The sequence below is a fragment of the Stegostoma tigrinum genome, chromosome 7 (assembly GCF_030684315.1).
Source record: "Stegostoma tigrinum isolate sSteTig4 chromosome 7, sSteTig4.hap1, whole genome shotgun sequence".
NCBI lineage: Eukaryota > Metazoa > Chordata > Chondrichthyes > Orectolobiformes > Stegostomatidae > Stegostoma > Stegostoma tigrinum.
This window is the reverse complement of record NC_081360.1, coordinates 99683025-99706716: the sequence shown is the minus strand read 5'-3', so window position 1 is coordinate 99706716 and position 23692 is coordinate 99683025. Positions and strand designations below refer to the sequence as shown.

General features: G+C 42.0%; 2 protein-coding genes across 6 annotated transcripts in view; both read right to left on the bottom strand.

Moving 5' to 3' along the window:
• The window catches only part of LOC125454117 (5'-AMP-activated protein kinase subunit gamma-1-like), a 39299-nt gene extending 38603 nt beyond the window's left edge, over positions 1-696 (bottom strand). For both annotated transcript variants that reach the window (XM_048534496.2, XM_048534495.2), the window contains exon 1: positions 600-696. In XM_048534496.2, the coding sequence (XP_048390453.1) occupies positions 600-632 (33 nt within the window). In that variant the 5' untranslated portion in view covers positions 633-696. The remainder of the gene's footprint in view (positions 1-599) is intronic.
• An 8884-nt stretch (positions 697-9580) lies between these two features.
• Positions 9581-23692, bottom strand: part of ttll4 (tubulin tyrosine ligase-like family, member 4) — a 92732-nt gene continuing 78620 nt past the window's right edge. For 3 of the 4 annotated variants that reach the window (XM_048534664.2, XM_048534665.2, XM_048534666.2), the window contains 3 exons: positions 19039-19109; positions 14164-14243; positions 9581-12920 (listed from right to left, as the gene is read on the bottom strand). In XM_048534664.2, coding sequence (XP_048390621.1) covers positions 12830-12920; positions 14164-14243; positions 19039-19109 — 242 coding nt within the window. In that variant the 3' untranslated portion in view covers positions 9581-12829. Of the gene's footprint in view, positions 12921-14163; positions 14244-19038; positions 19110-23692 lie in introns of those variants that run through there. The other variant, XR_007247943.1, reaches the window with a different exon arrangement.

The following is a 23692-nucleotide window of genomic DNA, read 5'->3' as shown; positions in this document are numbered from 1 at the left end:
CTATTTGGAGATAAGGAAGAATGAAGGCTGCATGTGTGCACAAATGTGGCGGGGAGGGAGGGAAAGTGTCATGGAAAATTTCCGAGTTACAGGTAATGTGTGGAGAAAGAGATGGAACAATTTGTATTTGAGGTGACAGGTGCACGAGGGGTAACACACAGCCTACGTTGCTCAGTTACTCCTGACTCTGCTGTAACGTCCATAGGCCCAGTTACATTACTGACCTCACCTCATGAAAATCATTGGCTTTAAAACGAGCACTCAGATTTGATCTGCCCCTTGGGAAAAAATATTAGACACAGTCCAACTGCGGGGAAGCTGAGAGAGAGAAAGAAAGAAACTGAGCAAAAGAAATGGGAGTGTTGAATTGTGTTGCAAATAAAGTCAGGGACAATGAGAGACAGAGAGAGATAGAAAGAAAAGTGACAAGTGCAAATCAGATTTTAAAAAAAGACCAGCAGCCTGCACGAGGGAGAGAGAGAGAGAGCAAGCAAGGGAAAACAACAGAAAGTGCTGCACAGAAAGTTAAATACAATACCTCTGAGGGCAAAATGACAAGGCACTGCTAGCACTAACTCTTCATTGTACAATACTGGTACCTGTTCTATTGGTTCCTCACTAGTTTCTTGCATTCTGTCCCTGGCTTGCTTGGTAGTGTTAGAGTTTAAACTTCAATGTACTACCAGGCTTTCATTCCTGAGCTGGAATGCAAACAGCTTGCTTCATTGCCTAATTTTGTCACACTTGCTAAGCAGACTTGTTTGGGAGCTTTCCTTACTGGGACAGGGTTGCCTGCAGCTCACTGTATACATACCAGAGCTCCCCTGCGTAGTCAGCCGCGCGCCACTCAATCACTGATGACTCGTGCTCAACTCGCAGGCCACAGCGAGCCATTTGAGTTTATAGGATGTCCCAATAACTGAGAAACTCAGATGGTGCATAATGGATACATGGGAGCAATTTGCAGGCTGGAATATCTAATTGCAGAGTTAAGAAGATAGTTTAATTGTCAAATAATGATTTGATTCTATTTATTATTGTCACACAGAAACAAGATACAGTGAAATGTTTTGTTTTGTGTGCTATCTAGACAAATCATATCTTAAATAAGGGGGATAGAACAGACTGCAGTATATAGTGTTACAGCTACAGAGAAAGTGCAGAGAAAGATGAACTCTTATATACGAGAGGTTCGTTCATAAGTCTAACAACAGCGGGGAAGAAGCTGTTCTTGAATCTGTTGGTATGTGTTTTCAGTCTTATGTATCTTGTACCCGATGGAAGAGGGTGGACGACAGTACAACCAGGGTGGGAGGGATCTTTACTGATGTTGGTTGCTTTCCCGAGGCAGTGCGAAGTGTAGATGGAGTCAGGAATGGAAGGCTGGTTTTTATGATACACTGGGCTGTGTTCACCCAACTCTCTGTAGATTGTGGAGCTTCTGGCAGATCAGGTGCTATAACAAGCTGTGATGCATCTGGAAGGGATGCTTTCTATGGTGCACAGTGGCTCTGTGGTTAGCACTGCTACCTCACAGCCTAAGAGACCCGGGTTTGATTCCACCCTTGACTGACTGCGTGGGTAGAGTTTGTACATTCTCCCTCTGTCTGTATGGGTTTCTACAAGGTGCTCCCATTTCCACTCACAGCCCAGAGACGTGCAGGTTGTTGGTGGGGGGGGGGGCGTTGTCATGGGGTGGTGGGAGTTGGCCATGGGAAATTGTCCATAGTGTCCAGGGATGTGTTGACGAGGTGGGTCAACCATGGGAAATGTAGGGTCACAGAGATACGGTAGGGGGTTGAGTCTGGGTGGGGTGCTCTTCAGAGGATCAGTATGGGTTTAATGGGCTGAATAGCCTGCTTCTGCAGTGTAGGGGTTCTATGCATTTATAAAAATTTGTAAGAGTTATTGCAGGCACGTCAAATTTCCTTCGCCTCCTAAGGAAGTTGAGGTGTTGGTGTGCTTTCTTGACCCTTGTGTCGACATGAATAGACCAGGGCAGATTGTTGGTGATGTTTACTCCTAGAAATGTGACGCTCTTGACCATCTCCACCTCAGCACCATTGATGCAGACAGGGGTGTGCCCTCCACTCCACTTCCTGATGTAGATGACCTCCTTCTTTGTTTTGCTGACATGGAGGAAGAGATTACTGTCTTTACACAATGCCACTAAGCTGTCTATCTCTTTCCTGTATTCTGTCTTGTCACTGCTTGAGATCCAACCCACTATGTTGGTGTCATCAGCAAACTTATAAATGGAGCTACAGCTGAATCTGGCCACACAGTTGTGAGTGTATAAGGAGTATAGCAGGGGGCTGAGTATGCAGCCTTGTGGGGTGTGGGGTTGAGGATTATTGTGGGGGAGGTGTGGTTGTCTAACCTTACTGACTGTGGTCTGTGGGTCAGGAAGCCGCAGATCCAGTTGCAGGGAGGGGAAGCAGAGTCCTGGGTCTCCAAGTTTGGCAATGAGTTTGTTTGGAATTATGGTGTTGAAGGCAGAGCTAAACACAATAGATAGGAGTCTAGCATTGATGTCCTTGTTATCCAGAAATTCCAGGGATGAGTACAGGGTCAGGGAGATGGTATAGGCTGTGGATCTATTCTGACGGTAGGCAAATTGCAGCAAATCAAAGCAATCTGGGAGGGTAGGGTTGATGTGGGCCATTACTAACATCTGGAAGAACTTCTTAACGATGGATGTCAGAGCCACTGGACAGCAGTCATTAAGGCACATAAAAGGTCATTAAAGTGAGTGAATTACAGACTTATTTGAGGTATTCCGATGGTTTATACATGGAACAGTGTGTACCATTAGGATCCCCATAAAGACTGATAATTTTTGATGCCAGAAAGTTTTGTTTTTTAAATCTATTCACTTTTCAATATATCCATCTGTGTAGAGAAGGTGAAATTGCTGGAGAAACTCAGCGAGTCTGACAGCATCTGTGGAGAGAGAGTCTTCAAGGTACGGATATAAACAGGATAGGAAGATATGATATCAAGAGAGACAAACATAGGAACAGAAAACCTAGCATATTGACTAAAGAGGACAATAACCAAAATAAGAACTGCTGGAGAAACTCAGCGGCTTTTTTAATTCACTCATGGGATGCAGGTGCTGCTTTTATTGCCCATCCCTAGTTGCCCTTGAGAAGGTGCTGGTGAGATTCCTGCGTGAACTGCTGTAGTCCATGTGCTGTGGGTTGACCCGCAATGCCATTAGGGAGGGAATTCCAGGATTTTGACCAGGCGAAAGTGAAGGATCGAATCTCACAGTCTTCCCAACTTGGTGTTTGGTCAGATTTCTCCCACACCAGTCACAATAACAGTAAAATATGGACAATCAGTCACATGTTTTAACACCTTGAACCTTCATGGATTAAGATGCTTCCAGACATGAAGAACCATTGGTGTAAACTAGCTGCAACAATCTCAAGGCCAAAACTCTACACACACCTTCAGTGCAGGGTATCCAGAGTGGTTTTCTTTAGGGCAGTACGATCCATGATCACTTTAATAGAGGAACTGAAGAATGATGGGTATGTTATCTGTAGCTATTCCACACCGGTCATATATCAGACACAGCTAGTGAAACATAGAAGATCCTGAGGGGCTCTGACAGGGTGGTTGTGGACAGGATGTTTCCTCTTATGGGTTATAGTTTACAGGGAGGCGATGGCCTAGTGGTATTATCGCTGCGCTGTTAATCCAGAGACCGAAACATTCTGGGGACCAGGGTTCAAATCCCACCACACCAGATGGTGGAATTTGAATTCAATAAATACCTGGAATTAAGAGTCTAATGATGATCATGGATCCATTGCCGATTGTTGGAAAAACCCATCTGATTCACTAATGTCCTTTAGGGCAGGGAACTGTCATCCTTACCTGGCCTGGCCTACATGTGACTCCAGACCCACAGACAAGGGAGTTGACTTGTAACTGCCCTCTGGGATGGACAAATGCTGCCTCGCCAGCGATGTCCTCATCCCATTAATGAATAAGGAAACAAAAAACAAGGTCTGCCAATTTCTCATGGAGACCATGAGGGTGTTTATGAACATCCAAACAAGTGACAAGAGCAGTCCACTCAGCCCTTCAATACCACTATGCCATTCTATATGATCATGGCCAGTCTGATTTACGAGCATATTACTACTACTGGAGGGCTTGATCTATAGAGAGAGAGGCTGAATAGGCTGGGACCATTTTCCCTGGATTATCAGAGGCTGTGTCTGTGTGTCTCTGAACAGATTGATTAGAAAACAAAGGAATTTAAGAAGAGAATTGAGGAGAAACATTTTCATGCAGAGAGTGGTGGGAATTTTGCAATACGTAAACAGTATTTAGGTATTCGCTTGCATTGTCATAGCTTCCAGGGCTATGTGCCTAATGCTGGAATATGAGATTAGTACAGTCAGATCTTTGTTCCCCACTGCAGACATGATGGGTCAAATGACCACCTTCTGTGCTGCACATGTCTATGTGTCAGTACTTCAATATGACTCAACAGGGATATTCATTGGTCAGAACATTGACTACAGGATTTAGGATGTCATGTTGTGGCTGTACAGGACATTGGTGAGGCCTCTTTTAGAATAACTGCCTACAAATCTGGTTACCCTTCTATCGCAAGAATGTTGTTAAAGCGGAGACGATGTGAAGGTGCTGGTGTTGGGCTGGGGTGGACAAGGTCAAAAATCACATGACACCAGGTTATAGTCTAACAGGTTTATTTGAAAACATGAGCTTTCGCTGACTTATTTTGACTCCCAGACAAGCTGTATCTTTATTTTAAAATTCTCATCCTTGTTTTTAAATCCTTTCATGACCTTATCACTCTGTGATATCTTACAACTATCCAAAATATATAGATCCATAGAAATGAAACAATACAGCCAATCAGCCCATCTTGTCCATAGGAGGGATGTTATTAAGCTGGGGAGAATTCAGAAGAGATTTACCAGGATGTTGCCTGGAATGGAGGGTTTGGGTTATAAGGAGAGGCTGGGTAGGCTGGGACCTTTCTCACTGGAGCGCAGGAGGTTAAGAGGTGACCTTACTGAAGTTTACAAAATCATGAGGGTGTAGATTTGTTAATGGTACTTGTCTTTTCTCTATGGTGGGGGATTTCAAGAATACTTTTATCGTGAGAGGAGACAAGATTTAAAAAAGATAAGGGGGTATATGTTTTATACATAGGTTCGTATGTGGAATGAACTTCAAGGAAGTGGTGGATATGCGTGCAGTTACAACATTCCAAAGGCACTTACATAAGTAGATGAATAGTAAAGGTTTTGGAGGGATATGGGCCAGGAGCAGGCAGGTGGAATTAGTTTAGTTTGGGATTATTTTTGGCACAGATTGCTTGCACCAAAGGGTCAATTTCAATGGTGAATGATTCAATGACTCTATATTCCTTTAATGCTAACCTCTTGTACATTCCTAATTATAAACACTCACTGTCAATTACCTTGTCTTCCTGGAAGCCCAGGCCCAACACTAGAATTTGCTCCTTATGAATCCCTACATCTCTAATTTGCTTCCTACTTTCAAAGACTCTTGGGTATTGCTAAAAAAAAATACATGCTGTTGAGGCTTATTGTCTTGTCCTCATCAGGACAATTTGTAATCTTGGCTGTTAACTATTAGTCATATTCTAACTGTTTACATGTCTAACATAGTAATGACTCAGATGAGGGAAGTGAATACGCTATAGCCTTGTTTGCAGATGACAGAAAAGTAGGTGGGTAAAATGGAATTTTCAGGGGGATAGAGGCAGATTAAGCGAGTGGACAGAAACTTGGCAGATAGAATATAATATGGGTAATTGTGAGGTTATGCACTCTGGCAGGAAGAATAAAGGGTAGGAATATTATTTAAATGGAGAAAGACTGCTGGAAGCTATGAGTCAGAGAGATTTGGAGCCCTCATCTGTGAATATTGAAAAATAAACATGCAAATTCAACAGGTAAGAAGGAAGGAAAATGGAATCAAAGCCAGAAATTGCTGGAAAAGCTCAGCAGGTCTGACAGTTTCTGTGGAGATAAATCACAGCTGATGTTTCGAGGGTCATTCAACCTGAAATGTTACCTTTGATTTCTCTTCACAGATTCTTCTAGACCTGCTAAGTTTTCTAGCAATTTCTGCTTTTGTTTCTGATTTACAGCATCAGCAGCTCATGTGGTTTTTGTGAGGCAAGGGAATGCTGACTTTTATTTCAAAAAGAGTGGAGTGTAAAAATGGAGGTTTGCACAAAACTATGCAAGGCATTGGTTAAACAACAGATGGAACAATGTGAGCAGCTGTGGGCCCCCTGTTTAACGAAAGATATACTGGCATTGGAGACAATCCAGAGAATGTTCACTCAGTTGAGCACGGGTGTAGAGACTGTCTTACGAGAAGAGGTTGAGGAGGTCGGGCCTGTACTCATTGGAGTTTGGAAGAATGAGAGGTGATCTTACTGAAACCATACTAAAATTCTTAAGGGACTTGACAAGGTAGATGCAGAGAGGTTGTCTCTCCTTGCAGGAGAATCTAACACCAGAATAATCTCAGAGTGAAGGCTCACCCATCTAAGGCAGAGATGAGGAGGAATTTCTTCTGAGAAGAATGAATCATTGGAATTCTTTATCACAGAGACTGTTGAGGTTGGGTCATAGAACATAGAACATAGAACAGTACAGCACAGAACAGGCCCTTCAGCCCACAATGTTGTGCCGACCATTGATCCTCATGTATGCACCCTCAAATTTCTGTGACCATATACATGTCCAGCAGTCTCTTCAATGACCCCAATGACCTTGCTTCCACAACTGCTGCTGGCAACGCATTCCATGCTCTCACAACTCTCTGCGTAAAGAAGTCATTAAGTATATTCAAGGCTGAGATAGAGGGGTTTTTAATCATTAAGCGAATCGGGGCTATGAAGAAAGTGGCGATGTGGGTTATCGGGTCATGATTTTATTTAACTGTAGACTAAACTGGAGGGCCTACTTCTTATGATTTAAACTGCTGTATTCTCCATGACATTACATCTACCAGTTGGAGTCCATTTGTCAACCAGTCAGCATGCTCTTGTCATATAGTATATACATATATCTCCATATTTGTGTCTACATTAGGATAATTCTTAAGAATACTAATGAGTGTAAATTGAAAGATTTTGACAAAATGCAACTTGCTTCAGAATTATTTAAGTTTTGATAGGTGAGAGGTCTTGGGTTCATATCCCAGATGAACTCAGATTTCCTTCTCTTCAGGAGAGGCGATAGGCTAGTGGTACTATCACTGGACTGTTAATCCAGAGACCCGGCTAATGTTCTGGCGACCTGGGTTTGAATCCTGCCACTGCAGATGGTGGAATTTGAATTCAATAAATATCTGGAACTAGGAATCTAATGATGACTGTGAATCCATTGTTAATTGTTGGGGAGGGGGGAGGGGGGAGAAGGAAAAACCCATCTGGTTCACTCATGCCCTTTAGGGAAGGAAACTGCTGTCTTTACCTGGTCTGGCCTACGTGCGACAACGTGGTTGACTTTGAAGTGCCCTCTGAATGGACAATAAATGCTGCCTAGCCAGTGATGCCCTCACCCAGTGAATGAGTTTAAAAGAAAACTTTATAACAAAGTGTTGCTGTTCATGACACTCCTGTGAGATGTCTGAGGACGTTTCCACTATGTGAAAGGTTCTTTTCTAAACGTAGGTTGTTACATAAGGTGTTCTCGTTGGATATTGGAGAAAGCTGTCTTGGTTGTATAATCACTCAAATCAATTGGACTGACGACAGATGGATGTGAATTGATCAATATCATTGCAGTGTTCTGACACTGTGCAGTTCTGTAGATGGGATACTGATACAAAGTACAGCTAGTTACCATTCATCAACATGTTCTGCATAGCTCCCAGGCCAGTACCATTATATTTAGCACATTCTCCTCCCCACTGCCACTTCCCCCACTCCTACCATTGCTCCAGCTATATATAAAAACACCTTGCAACTTGCAGTTCATTGCAATGTTATTCTTGCATGCAGGCTTGAAAACAAACCTTTGCAATTTGTTGCAGCAGACATTTTTGAACTGTGACAACCCAAATTTTTTTTTTGTAAACTAAAGTAATAAATCTTTCAATCAGAAGAGTTTTCTTGACTCAACCTCCATAGTATCCAGCTTGGTATTCCAGACCGGTGCTAATAGGGTGCTGTACCATTGAGAACTTCCATTTTTTTTGGGATGCATTATGAAAAAGAAATGCTGATTTTTCTGCTCCAACGTACATTCAAGGCCTTAGGTGGGACTAATTTACTTTTGGAAATTTGTCTGACCTGGATTAGTTTGACAGAAGGGTCTGTTTCCATTCTGTATGACGCCATGTGAGCAAGACAGAACTCACCCCCACCAGTTGTATATCACTCTTCTCGCAATCAAAAACTACAAAGAGTAGATGAATTAGTAATTCATCTCATGGAGGCAGTTCAGAGGAGGTTCACTAGAGCGATTCCAGAGATGAAAGGCTTGCCTAATGAAGCGAGATAGCATGACATCACATGCCACTTATCGGCCCAAGCCTGAATATTGCAAACAGACAGACTATTTCAGTACCCAAGGCAATGTAAATCATGCAGTGAATATCTCCACTTTGACCTGTTGGATAAAAGCAGCTGAAGATGGCTGAGCGTAGAACATACCACTGAAATTTCAAGGAATCTGTACTCGATCCTCAACTTTTTAAAAGCAGGAGTGTCAAAACAGCTAAAGGAATATTAGTCTTCATTGTGAGGAGGCTTAAATGTAAAGGGAGGAATTGATGTTCAGACTTACAAAGCCCTTGGTAAGATCCCTTTTGGAATACTGCATTCAGATGTTTTGAACTTGGATGTACAGAACAGATTCGTTTTGAATCTGAGATGGTTGGTTTGCACAAACTCAAGCTGAGGTTGAAGAATGATCTAAGAGATGGTTAAAATGGCATTGGGCAGATTACTGCAACCGCAAGAGTTGTCCAGGAGGGTCATAGCTGCTGCAGTGTGAGACACCCAGGTTCGATTCCACCCTTGGGCAACTGTGTAGAGTTTGCATGCTCTCCCCATGTCAGTGTGGATTCGGTCTAGTTTCTTCCCATGTCCAAAGATGTACAGGTTAGGTGGATTAGCTATGCTAAAACTGCCTCAGTCTCCAGGCGTCTGCAGATTGAATGGGTTAGGCAGTTATTTAAAAAGAGTAGGGTTAGAAGCTCAGGGTGGGATACACTCCAGAGGTTTGGTGAGGACTCTGATGGCTTCTTTCAGCACTGCTTCCTATTATTCACTTTGTTTCTTTTTCCATGTTGTTCAGTTATCTATAATTGTTGATTTTCAGCCTGCCCACTCCAGATTATCAATATCTTTTGATCTCTGAATTTATTCAAGACCTGGATGTTATGCCTGTGTCATCTCCATCACAAATCAAAGCTAACTCACTTGTCACCTAGTACACATTTCATGAGCGTTTGCTAGAGAGAACAAATCAATGGAATTGTATTGGCAACAATAAGGAAATGAACAAAAGACAAGTCTTCAAAAAAGCATTAGCTCCAAGATATATTTATTAGGATTCTTAAATTATTGCTCAGCTCAAAACTGCAGTCTCTCAACAGCTTCTGTACTGTTAGAAACCAATCTTGATCAGACCCTCGGATACTTCAAGAAATAGGTAAGCAAAGACAGCAGACAAGTGCCAGAATACACAAAATACTTTTCAATTAGTAATTAACTTATTAAAAAGTCTGTTCATGACAGAACAGAGTTTGAATGATTATAAACTTGCTTCTCGGTAAACATGTATCACATTGTCTTTGTTCTTCCCCAGAACACAGCCTGCTGTGGCAGAAAATTTCCACCTGCGCCAGAGTCATTCCTGCAGCAGAGTGTGTGGTGTAGAAACAAAAGCCATGGTGGAAAAAACAGACTGAATAACTCCCAGAATTTATACACGCTGCCACTCCTGTAAACAATTCTGTATACAAAAGGGGTTAAATTTGGTGATACCCAACCCCTTGTAGGATTTCTTACATAATCCCTTACTATTTTGGAGTAGATAGATGCTGGACAGTTAGGCCACATACAATTTAAAGCAGTCACACATATAAAAAGTGGACATGGATTCAGTTAACATTATTTAGATTGCTAGATTTAAAGCAAATGCAACATTTTCACTGTTGCTTTAGTATCATCATTTAACACACACAAATGTTTCTTAAAAACAATTTATTTGAATTATTCCCACAATGAAATTTTGTCCATTACCTTAAATGGGGAAAGAGGGAGAAAGTAGAAGCAGAACATTAATTGTTCTTGCAACAATGGGCTTACCATCATTAAACTAAAGCGCAACAGAAATCCCACAAAGCAGATATCACCTTACAATTGTTATTTCACAGATAATCAGTACTTTTTTCATTCCTAATTCACAGCAAACTTGTAAACATGTCAAAACTAGTGAATGCACAAGATCATTTAAATAAACTATTTTCTTTTGACTTGCATTGCACGGCCAAGGTCTACAGTGGAAGGTAGCTTGAGGAGTATAAAGTTGTGATCTTTTGTTTGATTCAAAAGTATGTATTTTTTTATTAGAGAAATCATCTGTAGAGAGAGCAGCCTCATGGCAATTACTACATTTACTGGAAGCAGCCACCATTTATGGAAATATTGAAAGAGGTCACTCCAGCACATAGCTGAGCCAGCATGACTCAAACAGACAGTACAGTCATCCACCTATTAATGTGTATGTCAACAGTAGCTGGCATGCTGGCACAAGTTAACATTATTCAGGAACTTCAGCAATTAATGCTGATGAGCTTACTTTTCATTCTGCCAGGAAAGGGTTAAAGGATGATGCGGAACAAGCAAAAATTCTTATAGGTAACCCCAACCTCTTGTCTCACACAATAAATTTGTCAAAGAGACTAAACATGCTTCCTTCGCACTCCTTACAGAAGATTCCACATTTTTTGTTTGACTGAGTGTAATAACAACCAGGAAATGAGAAACCTAAAATGGACATGAAGCCCTCAACCGTTCACCTATGAAGTGATAAAAATCTGCACCCAAAAGCATGAAAACTAAACCTCAACCCCATAAGGATCAGGCTCATTGCGCAATTCACATTTGATCAACTAGTATGTTTCCCTCATTACCTTTTCAGCATTCACTGAAGACATTTGCTGTACTTGCAGATATCCCAAAAGTTTAACAAAAAGCTAAAAGACTTCTTCCAGATGTGCAATCTTCTGACTTGCATTACTTGGCACCTTAGGATTAGGGGAAGACCTGATCATCAGCTGCCATTCAATTCTACATATAGAGTTAAATTGCTGGGAAACGTCAAATCAACAAGAGTATTTCTTTGTAAGGAGTTCTACCTTCAACCTTGTAACAGATGGCTACAAATACATTATGGTGGGTTGGCCAGTACAGCTTCAATGTTAATTCCACGCCTCTCATCTCCAAAGAGAAAGTCAAGGTGACTTAGCACTGTCAGCAACACTGCAGGGGCTTGCAGAAAAGAAGTGCATCAAGGGATAAGGGGTAAGAACTACTACAGGTGATTGGACCTCCTGACAAAGGTCTGAAAACTATTCCAGGTAGGTGTTTAGAAACTTGGCAGGAAGGAATGGAGGGAAACAGAAATAAACTAATCTTCACAAAATAACCAATTAGGCTTGATATCTATGTCAGAATTCACAGAATTTATAGCGGAAAGATGAGAAACATCCATTTCCATGCTGCAGGTGCACTGTGGATCAGCAGTATGCATATTTCGCATAAGTGCACAGATCTGGATCAGGAGTGACCCACAAATACTCTGACCTAAAAGGCCTGCTTGCATTAACTGCACCATAGCCTCCAAGAGGTCTGGATACTTAACATCTGGCATCAGGTTACATAAAAAAACTTAAATACTGGCCCTTATCTAGACAAGAACCAAGAGTTACCCAGCATATCTGCAGACACTCGGTCTGATAAAAATCGATTCACACATACCAAGGCAGTCAAGATGAAATACTGCAGAGATTTAATAAATGGTTTACATATTTTCTTTTCAGGATTGAACTCTCATACAAAATCCAGTTGTTTATATCCTATTAAGGTGATTTTAAAGACAAATTTCAGCTCCAAGACTATTTTTGGTCTTAAAGACTTAATTATAAAAGAACAATACTCTAACCTAACAAGGCACTCACTGTCAGTGATGAGGACAGCACAGTGAGCATTTACATAATACAGTGCAATTAGTTAAGAATGGAGGAGTAAATAATTTAGGAAGACAGTGCACCAGGTCTCAATTAATTAAGAAAAAAAGATCAAAATTAGGATATAATTAGGATTTCTTATGCCAACAGTTTAGCCATTCACTACACTGTAAAAGACAGCAATTGCGTTGTGCAGCCAGAGGATCGTTAAATTTAGATTTTTGAACATCACTCAAATGCTACAGGGTCAGTCAGCTGGTCAAATTTCTACATTTTAGTTTGGCAGTTCAGTAAGACTTAGATTCTTTTGATGCAGCGTGTACATTTTACAACGTGATGAATGGCTGGTGTGCAATGGGAACTTAGACCAAGGAAGTCTGCACTTAGTGAACAGAGGCCGCAGTAAGGCCTCCTTGCAGCAAATGGTCAATACCCTGCTCCCCCAACTTCCTCTCCCTCAGCAGAGGTAGATTTATGAATCTGAGAGATTAAGCTGTCAGCAATTAGCAGTAAGCTTCACTTCCAGAAGTGTTGTTCGGATGATGAGAAGTACTCCACCATCCAGCTGTGGTGGCAGCTAATCTGTTTGCTGTCAGGACAACTGCTGGACTTCCACTGGTTGTGGCAGAGTAGGATTAGGTTCTCGATTTGCAGCTACTTTCTTTTTTGGCACAGTTTCTCGACTGCAAAAAAAAAGTAAAACAGTTGTCTTATGAACCTAGCTGTTCGTTTCTGCCATTTAGATTACTGGAGAGAAATGTATTATGGTCATGAGCAGTGGTTTACTCCACTAAACTCTTAATTACTCTCTGAAATGACCTAGGAAGCCACTTAGTTCAAAGGCAATTAAGGATGACTATCAAATGCTGACTTTGCCAGCTACACCCACATCCCACGAAAGAATAAAGAAGGCAGCTAGCCGTCAATTCATGTAATATTTATACACTGGGCTTCCAGGTAACCCTGTCAGTGGATAATCATTAGGCTATGATATTGAAGCTTTGCACAAAGGTGGCTTAGAAAGCCCATGCCTATTCTGCACTTACACCAGTCTTGGTTCAGTACACTGGAATTATTCGAATTCACTGACGTCGCACCTTGTCATTACAGACTTTGAAACAACATCAGGTTGAGACTCCAATGTAGCATGTCTAAACTGCCCATGGGGAAGCAAAGAACCCCATGGCATTAATCCAAAGGGGCTCTCAGAGTATCCCAGCCAATATGTATCAACAATTACCTGCATCTAAATGGTGTCCCTGGAGTGTAATAAACCAGTGATATTAGCACAGATAGCCAAAACGCCTGTTAACGAGGTAGATTTAAAAGTGCGAGGGGGGAAGGGGGAAAAAAAAGAGAGAGAGAGCGAGAGAGAGAGGCAGAGAAGCAGAGAGAGATACAGGCACAGGGAAATTTAGGAATGGAACTAGTGTTCAGAGTTGTTACAGCCAAAAGCACAGGCAACCCTTTTGAAGCAACTAAAAATCACTCAACCCACATCAACAGAACAGATTATCTTGTCATTTTAACGATTTTCTGAAGGAGGGTCTAGGCCTGAAACGTCAGCTTTCCTGCTCAGCTCTACACCTTGTTATTTCATCATCATTTATTGCATTGCTCTTTTTGAAACTTGCTGCAAATTGCTTATAGTGACTATCCTTCAGAAAGTTTGCAAAGGGTTGTGCAATGAGATTTTGAAGTGCAATGAGGTTTTGAATGCTACGGAAGTCAAATTCTTTTGCTTAATGAGAGCTCCCAAATTAAACAGATGAGATTGGAGGGGTTCATAGATGACAAAGCTTGCTTCATTACACCCAAAATGCTCAAAAGGAAAGGTCTGATAAAAACTGATGCTCTAAAATATCAACACATAAATCAGCATCAGTTTCAAATGATAACCAACTTCAAACTACACTTTGGTCTTACCTTTGGGAAGGATTGACCTTAGATTCTCCATTCATGTTGTGGTCCGACTTTGAAGGGAAATTAAATCTAGGTGGGTGCCACTGGCAAGAGGAAAAGAAGTTTTCATTTTTACCCAGAATAACAAATGTAAATCAACAGTTGAAAATACAGTAAGGAGCAATCGTGGCCAGTACAGTTTCCAAGGGGGACAATTATCATTACTCCATCACAGATTATTGGTAAACATAGAGTGTATGAAGTCAGAAACAATCTTGAGACTTGTTGGGAAGAGACAGGAGCTAATAGGAGAGTGCCTCAAGTCGTAGATGTGATAACCCATTCTAAAGGGGGTTCAAATCATTGGAAGTCCAGTTTTTCACCATGACTATTAACTATATGGACACAGGAACAGAGCTGTATACACAAGTCTGAAACTAGTACAACATTCAGGAACACAGTAAGTTGTTCTGGTGGAATCACAATTTACAATCAAGCATGGACAGAACTTGGTTTTACATGTTCGATTAATCCAAATGGAAAAGTATTTTGATTTCAACAGAGACATCAATTTTGCCAAATACTAGTGGAATGAGGAACTATTAAATGATTTGAATGCCCTTGTATACAAGTCAAAGTTAGCAGCAAGGTAAGTGAAATGCAAATGAAAGTCAGCCTTTATCTCAAAAGAGCTGGAATAAATTGTGTTTTATTGGTGATGGTGGTGGTGTTGTGCATACATTGCAGTTTCCACAGAATGGTATTGGGGCTGACATCATGACATTTCATTACCCTGTGCTATACTCCTGTGTGTCGATTATTTAAGGCTGCTTGAGTCCCTGGAGTAATCCAAGAAGTGGGGGAAGCATGAAGTAAAAAAGTTCATAACGAATGCCGAAGAGCCAATAATAGACAAGTTTATATCGTTGTAGGTTGTATAACTAAGGCTGTCAACAGAACCAGAAATGTACCTTTCAAAGGAAAACTCAAGATGGTTGTGTATTGAGGCCCTATACAGGATCTATAAGAGCTACTTGAAAGATAACAAACTTTACAGCTCTTTATTAGGAGATACACTCAAGGAGCTGGGCCAGTTTTCACTAGAAAAGCTACAGCTATGGGTAAAGTCCAAGACGACATGAGCCCTGGGTTCAAGATGAAGAAGGGAGTACACTTTGCTTGGATGGTTACGATATTTAAGCTAGACAGGGAGGATTGGCCTTGATGGGATCTCATTCTTTTCTTCCTACACACGATAAAAATTGTTTCACCGCAATTCCCCTTTACACACAGCAGTGACTGCAGAACTCTCACTTTCGTGACACTCTATCAACCTGGGTGGTGGCAACATTTTAAGAATATAAATAATTCTCCACTTCATAAATTCAAGGTGACATTTTTCTTTTATTTGTTTTTGAAGATGTAATACTGTAGCTTCCCAAGTAAAACTTCAGCAAATAAAGCATTGCCATGCATTAGAAGCCTTGATTTGCGTGGACTTTTGCTGTTTCCTGCTTGAAGGAATTCTTGTTTAATTGCAATTTACAAAATTCAGTTCCTCGGTGTACATGTCTTACGTAGCCATCAACTCAAACAAATCGTGTAGAGTGTGTAGATTCACTGCAGCCCTTCAAAGAAAAATCAGCTAAACAGGCTCCCGATAGTGGAAGACATTTTAATTACACAAGATAAGTGAGCACTAGCTGTGAATAATGGCACAGTTTTGGTACTGCAGCCTCTGGCAAACTGCGCAATTTTCTATACAGATTGGAACCAGAGGTTTTTCAAGCAAGTTCTCCAAATTAGTCAAAAGTAATTCTGCTTGTCTGACTAAGTGGAGTGACTTGTGTGCAGCGTGGGACGTGAAATGCACATATTCAAGAGGGAGACAAATTCAGATTCATAGAACATTGAACATAGAAAAGTACAGCACAGTACTTCGGCCCACGATGTTGTGCCGTGGAATAATCCTAATCCAAAAATAAAATAACCTAACCTACATTCCCCTCAATTCACTGCTGTCCATGTGCATGTCCAGCAGTCGCTTAAATGTCACTAATGACTCCGCTTCTACGACTACCACTGGCAAACTATTCCATGCGCTCACACTCTCTGGGTGAAGAACCTCCCTCTGATGTCTCCTCTATACCTTCCTCCTAACACCTTAGAACTATGACCCCTCGTGGCAGTCAAACCTGCCCTTGGGAAAAGTCTCTGGCTATCGACTCTATCCATACCTCTCATTACCTAGTACACCTCGAACAGGTCACCTCTCTTCCTCCTTCTCTCCAGACAGAAAAGTCCGAGCTCAGTCAACCTCTCCTCGTAAGACAAGACCTCCACTCCAGGCAGCATCCTGGTAAACCTCCTTTGCACCCTCTCCAAAGCCTCCACATCTTTCCTATAATAGGGCGACCAGAACTGGACACAATATTCCGAGTGTGGTCTCACCAGGGTTTCGTAGAGCTGCAGCATAACCTCGCGGCTCTTAAACTCGATCCCCCTGTTAATGAAAGCCAAAACACTATATGCTTTCTTAACAACCTTATCCACCTGGGTGGCAACTTTGAGGGAGCTATGCACTTGAACACCAAGAGCCCGCTGTTCCTCCACACTGCTGAGAATCCTGCCTTTAATCCTATATTCAGCATTTAAGTTCCACCTTCCAAAATGCATCACTTCACATTTATCCAGGTTGAACTCCATCTGCCATTTCTCAGCCCAGCGTTGCATACTGCCAATGTCTTGCTGAAGCCTGCATTAGCCCTCGATACTATCAACGGCACCTCAACCTTTGTCATCAGCAAACATACTAACCCACCCCTCAACTTCCTCATCCAAGTCATTTATAAAAACTACAAAGAGCAGAGGCCCAAGAACAGAGCCCTCGGGACACCACTTAGCACTGACCTCCAGGCAGAAAACTTACCATCTGCAACCACTCTGCCTCCTGTCAGCCAACGAATTCTGAATCCAGACAGCCAAATCACCGTGTCCCATACCTCCTGACTTTATGAGCAAGCCTGCCATGGGGAACTTTATCAAATGCCTTGCCGAAGTCCATGTACACCACATCCACTGCTCGACCCACGTCAACCTCCTCAAAGAACTCAACAAGATTTGTATGGCATGACCTGCCCCTCACAAAGCCATGTTAACTCCCTTTAATCACACTATGCTTCTCCAAATAGTCATAAATACTATCCCTCAGAATTCTTTCCAAAACCTTGCTGAGCACAGACGTAAGACTGACTGGTCTGTAATTTCCAGGGATTTCCTTATTCCCTTTCTTGAAAAGAGGAACAACATTTGTCTCCCTCCAATCTTCTGGTACGACTCCCATGGAGAGTGAGGAAGCAAAGTTCTTCGCCAGCAGCTTAGCAACCTCCTTTCTCGCTTCCAGGAGCAACCTAGGATAAATCTGGTCTGACCCTGGGGACTTATCTCCCTAATCCTTCCTGCCAAGCCTTTTTCGTGCCCCTCCTGAGTCCACTTCTGAGCTCCTTCTGAGCAAGCCTGTAATCCTCTAAAGCTATGCTAGACCCTTGCTTTCTCCACCTTACGTAAGCTGCCTTTTTTTTTTGACGAGAAGCACCTCTGTTCCCGTCATCCAAGGCTCCTTAATCCTACCCCTTCTTACCTGTCTCAGAGGAACAAATTTATGTATCACTTGCAACAACTGCTCCTTAAACAAACAGTCTCCGCATGTTTGCTGTGGAACAATTGCTCCCAATCTGTACTTCCCAACTCCTGCCTGATAGTGTCATAGTTTCCTTTTCCCCAGTTAAATATCTTCCCCTGGTAACTGCTCCTTTCCCTTTCCATGGCTATGGCTGTTGTGGTCACTGTAGCCAAAGTGTTCTCCCACCATGAGATCTGACACCTGTCCTGGCTCATTGCCAAGCACCAAATCCAAAATGGCCTCCCCTCTCATCAGCCTGTCCACATCCTGAACACACCTGACAAAAACGGCTCCATCCAAACCATCTGCACTAAGGAGGTTCCAATCTATATTGGGAAAGTTGAAGTCACCCATAACAACAACCCTGCTACGTTTGCACTTTTCAACAATTTGTCGGCCTATGAGTTCTTCGATCTCCCTACTGTTATTTGGGGGTCTGTAGAAAACATTCATTCCCACCTTTTAGCCTCATCAACTGAAAAATCAAAGACCATGAAAGCGACTGTTATCACAAAGTGGCATGCTGGGAAGGAAAAAAACTATTTAATGGTATCCAAATTGAGGTTGAGCGAAGCTGACTTTTCCCAGAGATGGTTTACGATGGGCAATTATCAAATATAAAGTGGGTACTAGACCAAGCATATGGGTCAAATAAAAGGTCAATTATCTCCACTTCAGACAAGATTACCCACAGGCTTTTGTGATTGAAAATACAGATCTGATAAAACAAAAATTTAGCACTGCCAGCATTCATTGAGCTTTTCATACAGGACACCTGAATGAAAGTCATTATGCTCAGTAGAGTTAAATTGGCAGGACTGTCAGGTAGCTGTTTTGGTGTAAAACCTTGCCTGAACAAGTTATAACAGATTTTTTAATATTGTTCAGCCTGACTCACAGTTAAGAAATCTAGATGATGAAGTCAAATGGTATATTTAGAAGTTGCAGATCTCGTATATTAGAGAGACGATGTCAAGATCTTCAAATCTTGCAATTCCTACTGCCAAGAACTAGATGATTGAGCCACAGTGACTAATTTCTCTTGCAATTAGAGGGTCTCTCGACTTTCCCTCAGATGATCTGGTCTGTGTCAAAATCATTATACAGTTTATAATAACACTTGCATCTCACAACCTTACTGTCATACAAATAATCACCGACAGACACATTTTGGCTGGCAGACGGCTGCAAAAGACAACATATTTGTGACTACTCACAACATGAGCAGGATGAACAGATAGTCCCAGATGAATCCCTCTGTAACTGAGTTCTTTCAGCACATCAATTCCTGTAAGAAGACAAATGCAAACTGAATAAAATACAACTACAAAGACTTTCTTCTAACATCCGTCTAAAGCATTCTGTAAAACCGTCAGTTACCAATGGGATGCAATTTCCCTGCTTCAGCCACCCTTTGTTACCTCACTCAACTGACCATTCTTTATGCACAGGTACAGGGTACTTTTTTTAAAAACTTCTATTTCGCCAAGTAAAGCAAACCGCAGCTAAAGCGCAAGCACAGCTGTTGCAGTTCTGATCGGGCAGAAACTTGAACCTGGTGTTCCGTCACACTATATATAGCTTTGATTCTACAAGCATGGTGCTTGCAGAAATGTCATGCAGCAATTTCATAACCCACTTGAACGAAAACAGATAAAAAGTGAACAGATTTTGTACTAGAAGGCACTCAGGTCACCGCCTATATTTCCTAATATAAAAGAACACACTATTTCATAGTTAGCATCCCAAATGTGCATACAAAGTTATGACGTGAAGATACCAGCGTTGGAGTAGGATGGGTAAAGTCAGAAGTCGCATAACACTAGGTTATGGTCCAACAAGTTTATTTGAAATCTCTCAAGCTTTCAGAGTGCAGCCCCTTCAGCAGACCCGAGTGAGAGAGCAGAGTGCACAGACCCAGAGTTTATAGGCAGAGAGATCAAAAGATCATATAACTGATGTGAGTGGCATGCCAGATAACGAGTTTTTGCAGGTGACCGGGAGTGTTAGGCAGCAAGTAAAGTGTCAACTGGTGAATAACCAGCAAAGGGATCACCCACCATCTGATTAAGTGAGGCAGAGAGATAATTACAAAAAAATTAAAAATAAGGTGGTACTGGAGACAAACTAAATGACTGGAATTAAGGTAGAGAGATCATAACAATTAATCAAGGTGATGCTGTCAAACAGGACAGTAAAGAAGATACAATCATCACATGTGGGAACAACACCTACCACATACATGGCAGATAATCTTATGACTCGGCCAACGTTGTCCATCTCATACGCTGGAGACAGGTGTGCCCCAAGGCATGTTAGATCAGTGAAAGCATGCAGATGCTATGACAACAGATGAATGGATACCACATGACAATCGCCAGTTAGGAATGTTCCCTCCCAGTCAGGGAACACTTCAGCGGTCAAGGGCATTCACCCTCCGCTCTTCAGGTAAGCATCCTCTAAGGCGGACTTCAACATATACAACAACACAGAATTGCCGAGCAGAGACTGGTAACCAAGTTCTGTACCCACGAAGTCAGCCTCAACTGTGATCCTGGGTTCATATTGCGCTACAAGTGACACCACCATATTGTTCTGTATCTGTAAAATCTTCCTAACTGTCCTGTTTCGACAGCATCATCTTGATAATTATGATTTCTCTACCTTAATTAGTTTGTACAGTTTTAAATTCAGCATGTGACTCCAGTCATTTAGTTTGTCTCCAGCACCACCTTATTTTTAATTTGTAATTATCTCTCTGCCTCACTTAATCAGATTACAGGTCATCCCTTCATTGGTCATTCAGCTGCTTTACTCACCATCTAACACTCCTGGTCACCTGCAGAAACTGATCAGCTGACACTTTCCCTACACCAGTTGTACAATCTTTTGATCTCTCTGCCCTTGGTGTCTCTGCCTATAAACTCTAGATCTGTGTGCTCTGCTCTTTCACTGCACCTGATGAAGGGACTACACTCCAAAAGCTTGTATGATTCCAAATAAACCTGCTGGACTATAACCTGGTGGCGTCTGACTTCTGACTTTGTGCAAAGCCTCTTAGCATCCTATATGCTTCAATCAAGGCACATCTTATTTGCCCAACTCCAGTGAATACAAACCGAGCTTAGTAAAACCTTCCCAATAAGACAAGTTCCCCATTTCAGGTGTTAGTCCAGTACTCTCCTTTGAAATGCTTAAAGCCCAATGGCACTTACCTTATGTAAGTTGACAGAAATGCACAGTATTGCAGATGTAGTGTTGCCAATGCTCTGTATACCTGAAGCATAACTTACCTATTGTTGTAGTCAGTAATAACAGTGCAGCCTTATGGTTTGGTAGGACTATGGTCTTTAGGGGTACAACTTTTAGGGTATTGCAGTGTTGGCAGGTGAGGGGTCCCGGGTTCATATCCCGGATGAGCCCAGTTTTCTTGGGGAGGTGAAGGCCTAGTGGTATTATTGCTGGACAGTTAATCCAGAGTCCCAGACAATGTACTGGGGGGACCAGTGTCCAAATCCCACTACGGAAGATGGTGGAATTTGAATTCAATAAATATCTGGAATTAAGAGTCTAACGATGACCATGAACCTATTGTTGATTGTCGGAAAAGCCGATCTGGTCCACTAATGCCCTTTAGGAAAGGCAATTGCTATTCTTACCTGGTCTGGCTAACATGTGATTCCAGGAGAACAGCAACATGGTTGATTCTTAGTGGCCCGCTGGGAAATAAACGCTGGCCTAGTCAGTGTCACCCACATCCCATGAATGAGTAAAGAAAAAAATTCCTTCGCAATAAACTATTATGTTCCATCAGCTTCCCTAATGAGTGGTTAAGGTCTGGAACGTGGCTGGCATGCGGAATAAAGTGGTTCATGGTTATGTGCAAGGTTATGAGGAGAAGGTTTGAAAATGGCACTAAGTAAAATATTAATTTTGGGAGGGAGCCAATGCAGACTTGATGAGTAAAATGGTGTCATCTGTGTTGTAAGTATTCTGCAATACTGAAACATGGTGGTTAAAAGTAGAATTTCCTAAACCGTGCAGTAGTTAAAAAGCATATTCCTGGGGAAACTAGCCAGGTTTTCTGAGGGGTAAAAGAAATGAATATGGTGATAAAGATTACATAAAAGGAGGGCCAAAAGGCACCTCATGTATAGCACAAATGATGAGCTGAAAGGTTTGTTTCTTCGCTGTAAATTCTCTACCAGGAAACTTCCATAGAAACGTAGCAGGTAGGAGCAGGAGGAGGCCATACGACCCTTCGAGTCTGCTCCGCCATTCATCACAATCATGGCCAATGTCTAACTCAATTGCTTTCTCCCCATGTCTCATTTCTGTTCTAAAAGGTCTACCTCAAATCCTCAGACTGTGATCGCTGGTTCTGGGAACCCCACCATCAAGAACATCCTCCCTGCATCTACCCTGTCTAGCTGGGTTAGAATTTTATAAGTTTCTTGGAGATCCTCCTCCTCCTCCCCCCCCCCCCCCCCCCCCCCGCCACCCCGCCTCATTCATCCAAAAAGCAGTGGAAACAATCCTAATCTAGTAAATCTCTTCTCATACATCAGTTCCACCATTCCCTGAATCAACTTGGTAAATCTTTGCTGCATTGCCTCGAGAGCAAGAGCATCCTTTCTCAGAAAAGGCAGGCGAAAACTGCACACAATATTCTACGTGTGGCCTCACCAAGGCCATGTGTAACTGCAACAGCACATCCCTACTCCTGTACTTGAAACCTTTCACAACGAAGACCAACATACCATTTGCCTTCTTCACCACCTGCTGCACCTGCATGCTTACATTCAGCAACTAGTGCACAAGGACACTCAGGTCCTGCTGAACACTGCACTCTCCCAAATTACAGACATTCAAGTAGTAATCTGTCTTCTTGCTTTTGCTTCCAAAGAGAATAACCTCACATTTATCCCAATTATTTGCCACTGATTTGCCCACTCACTCAACCTGTCCAGACAATGCTGAAAGATCTCTGCATCCTTATCACAGTTCACCCTCCCACCCAATTTGTAACACCTCAGTTTGCAGATGATACCATTTTCTACCCTCATCCAAATCATTAACATATATTGTGAATTGCTGGGATCCCAGCAGTGATCCCTATGGCACTCAATTAGTTAATGCCTACCAATTTGAAAAGGGCCTATTCCTACTCTTTGTTTCTTCTCTGCCAACTAGTCTTCTATCTATTTCAATACCACCCCCCCCCCCACCCCCAATCCCAATCCCATGTGCTTTAAACTTGCACAATCTCTTATGGGACACTTTGAAATGCTTGCTGAAGTCCAAATATACCATATCGACTCGCTCCCCTTGTCAACTCTACTGGTGACATCTTTGTAGAATTCCAACAAATTTTGTCTGATCCTGCCAATGCTTTCTAAATGCTCCACCATAAAGTCCTGGATAATAGATTCAAGAATATTGCCCACCACTGATGTTAGGCTTACGAGTCTATAATTCCCCGTTTTCTCTTGACCTCCCTTTTTGGATATTGGGGTGACACTAACTACGCTCCAATCAGCAGGGGCTGTTCCAGAGTCTTTACAATTCTGAAGATGACTATTAGTATATCCACTATTTCCACAGCCACTTTCGTAAGTACTCTGGAATGTAGATTATCAGGTCCTGGTGATTTATCCACCTCTAATCTTATCAATTTTCCCAGCACCATTTCTCTGCTAATATTGATCTTCCTGAATTCTTCCCTCTCACTAAATCTTGCATTCTTTTGGTATCTGAAATGTGTCGTCTTTTGTGAAGACAGAACTAAAGCATGTATTCAGGTCCTCAGCTATTTCTTTGTCCCCTATTATACATGCCCCCGTTTCTGTCTGTAGGGGACTTACACGAAGA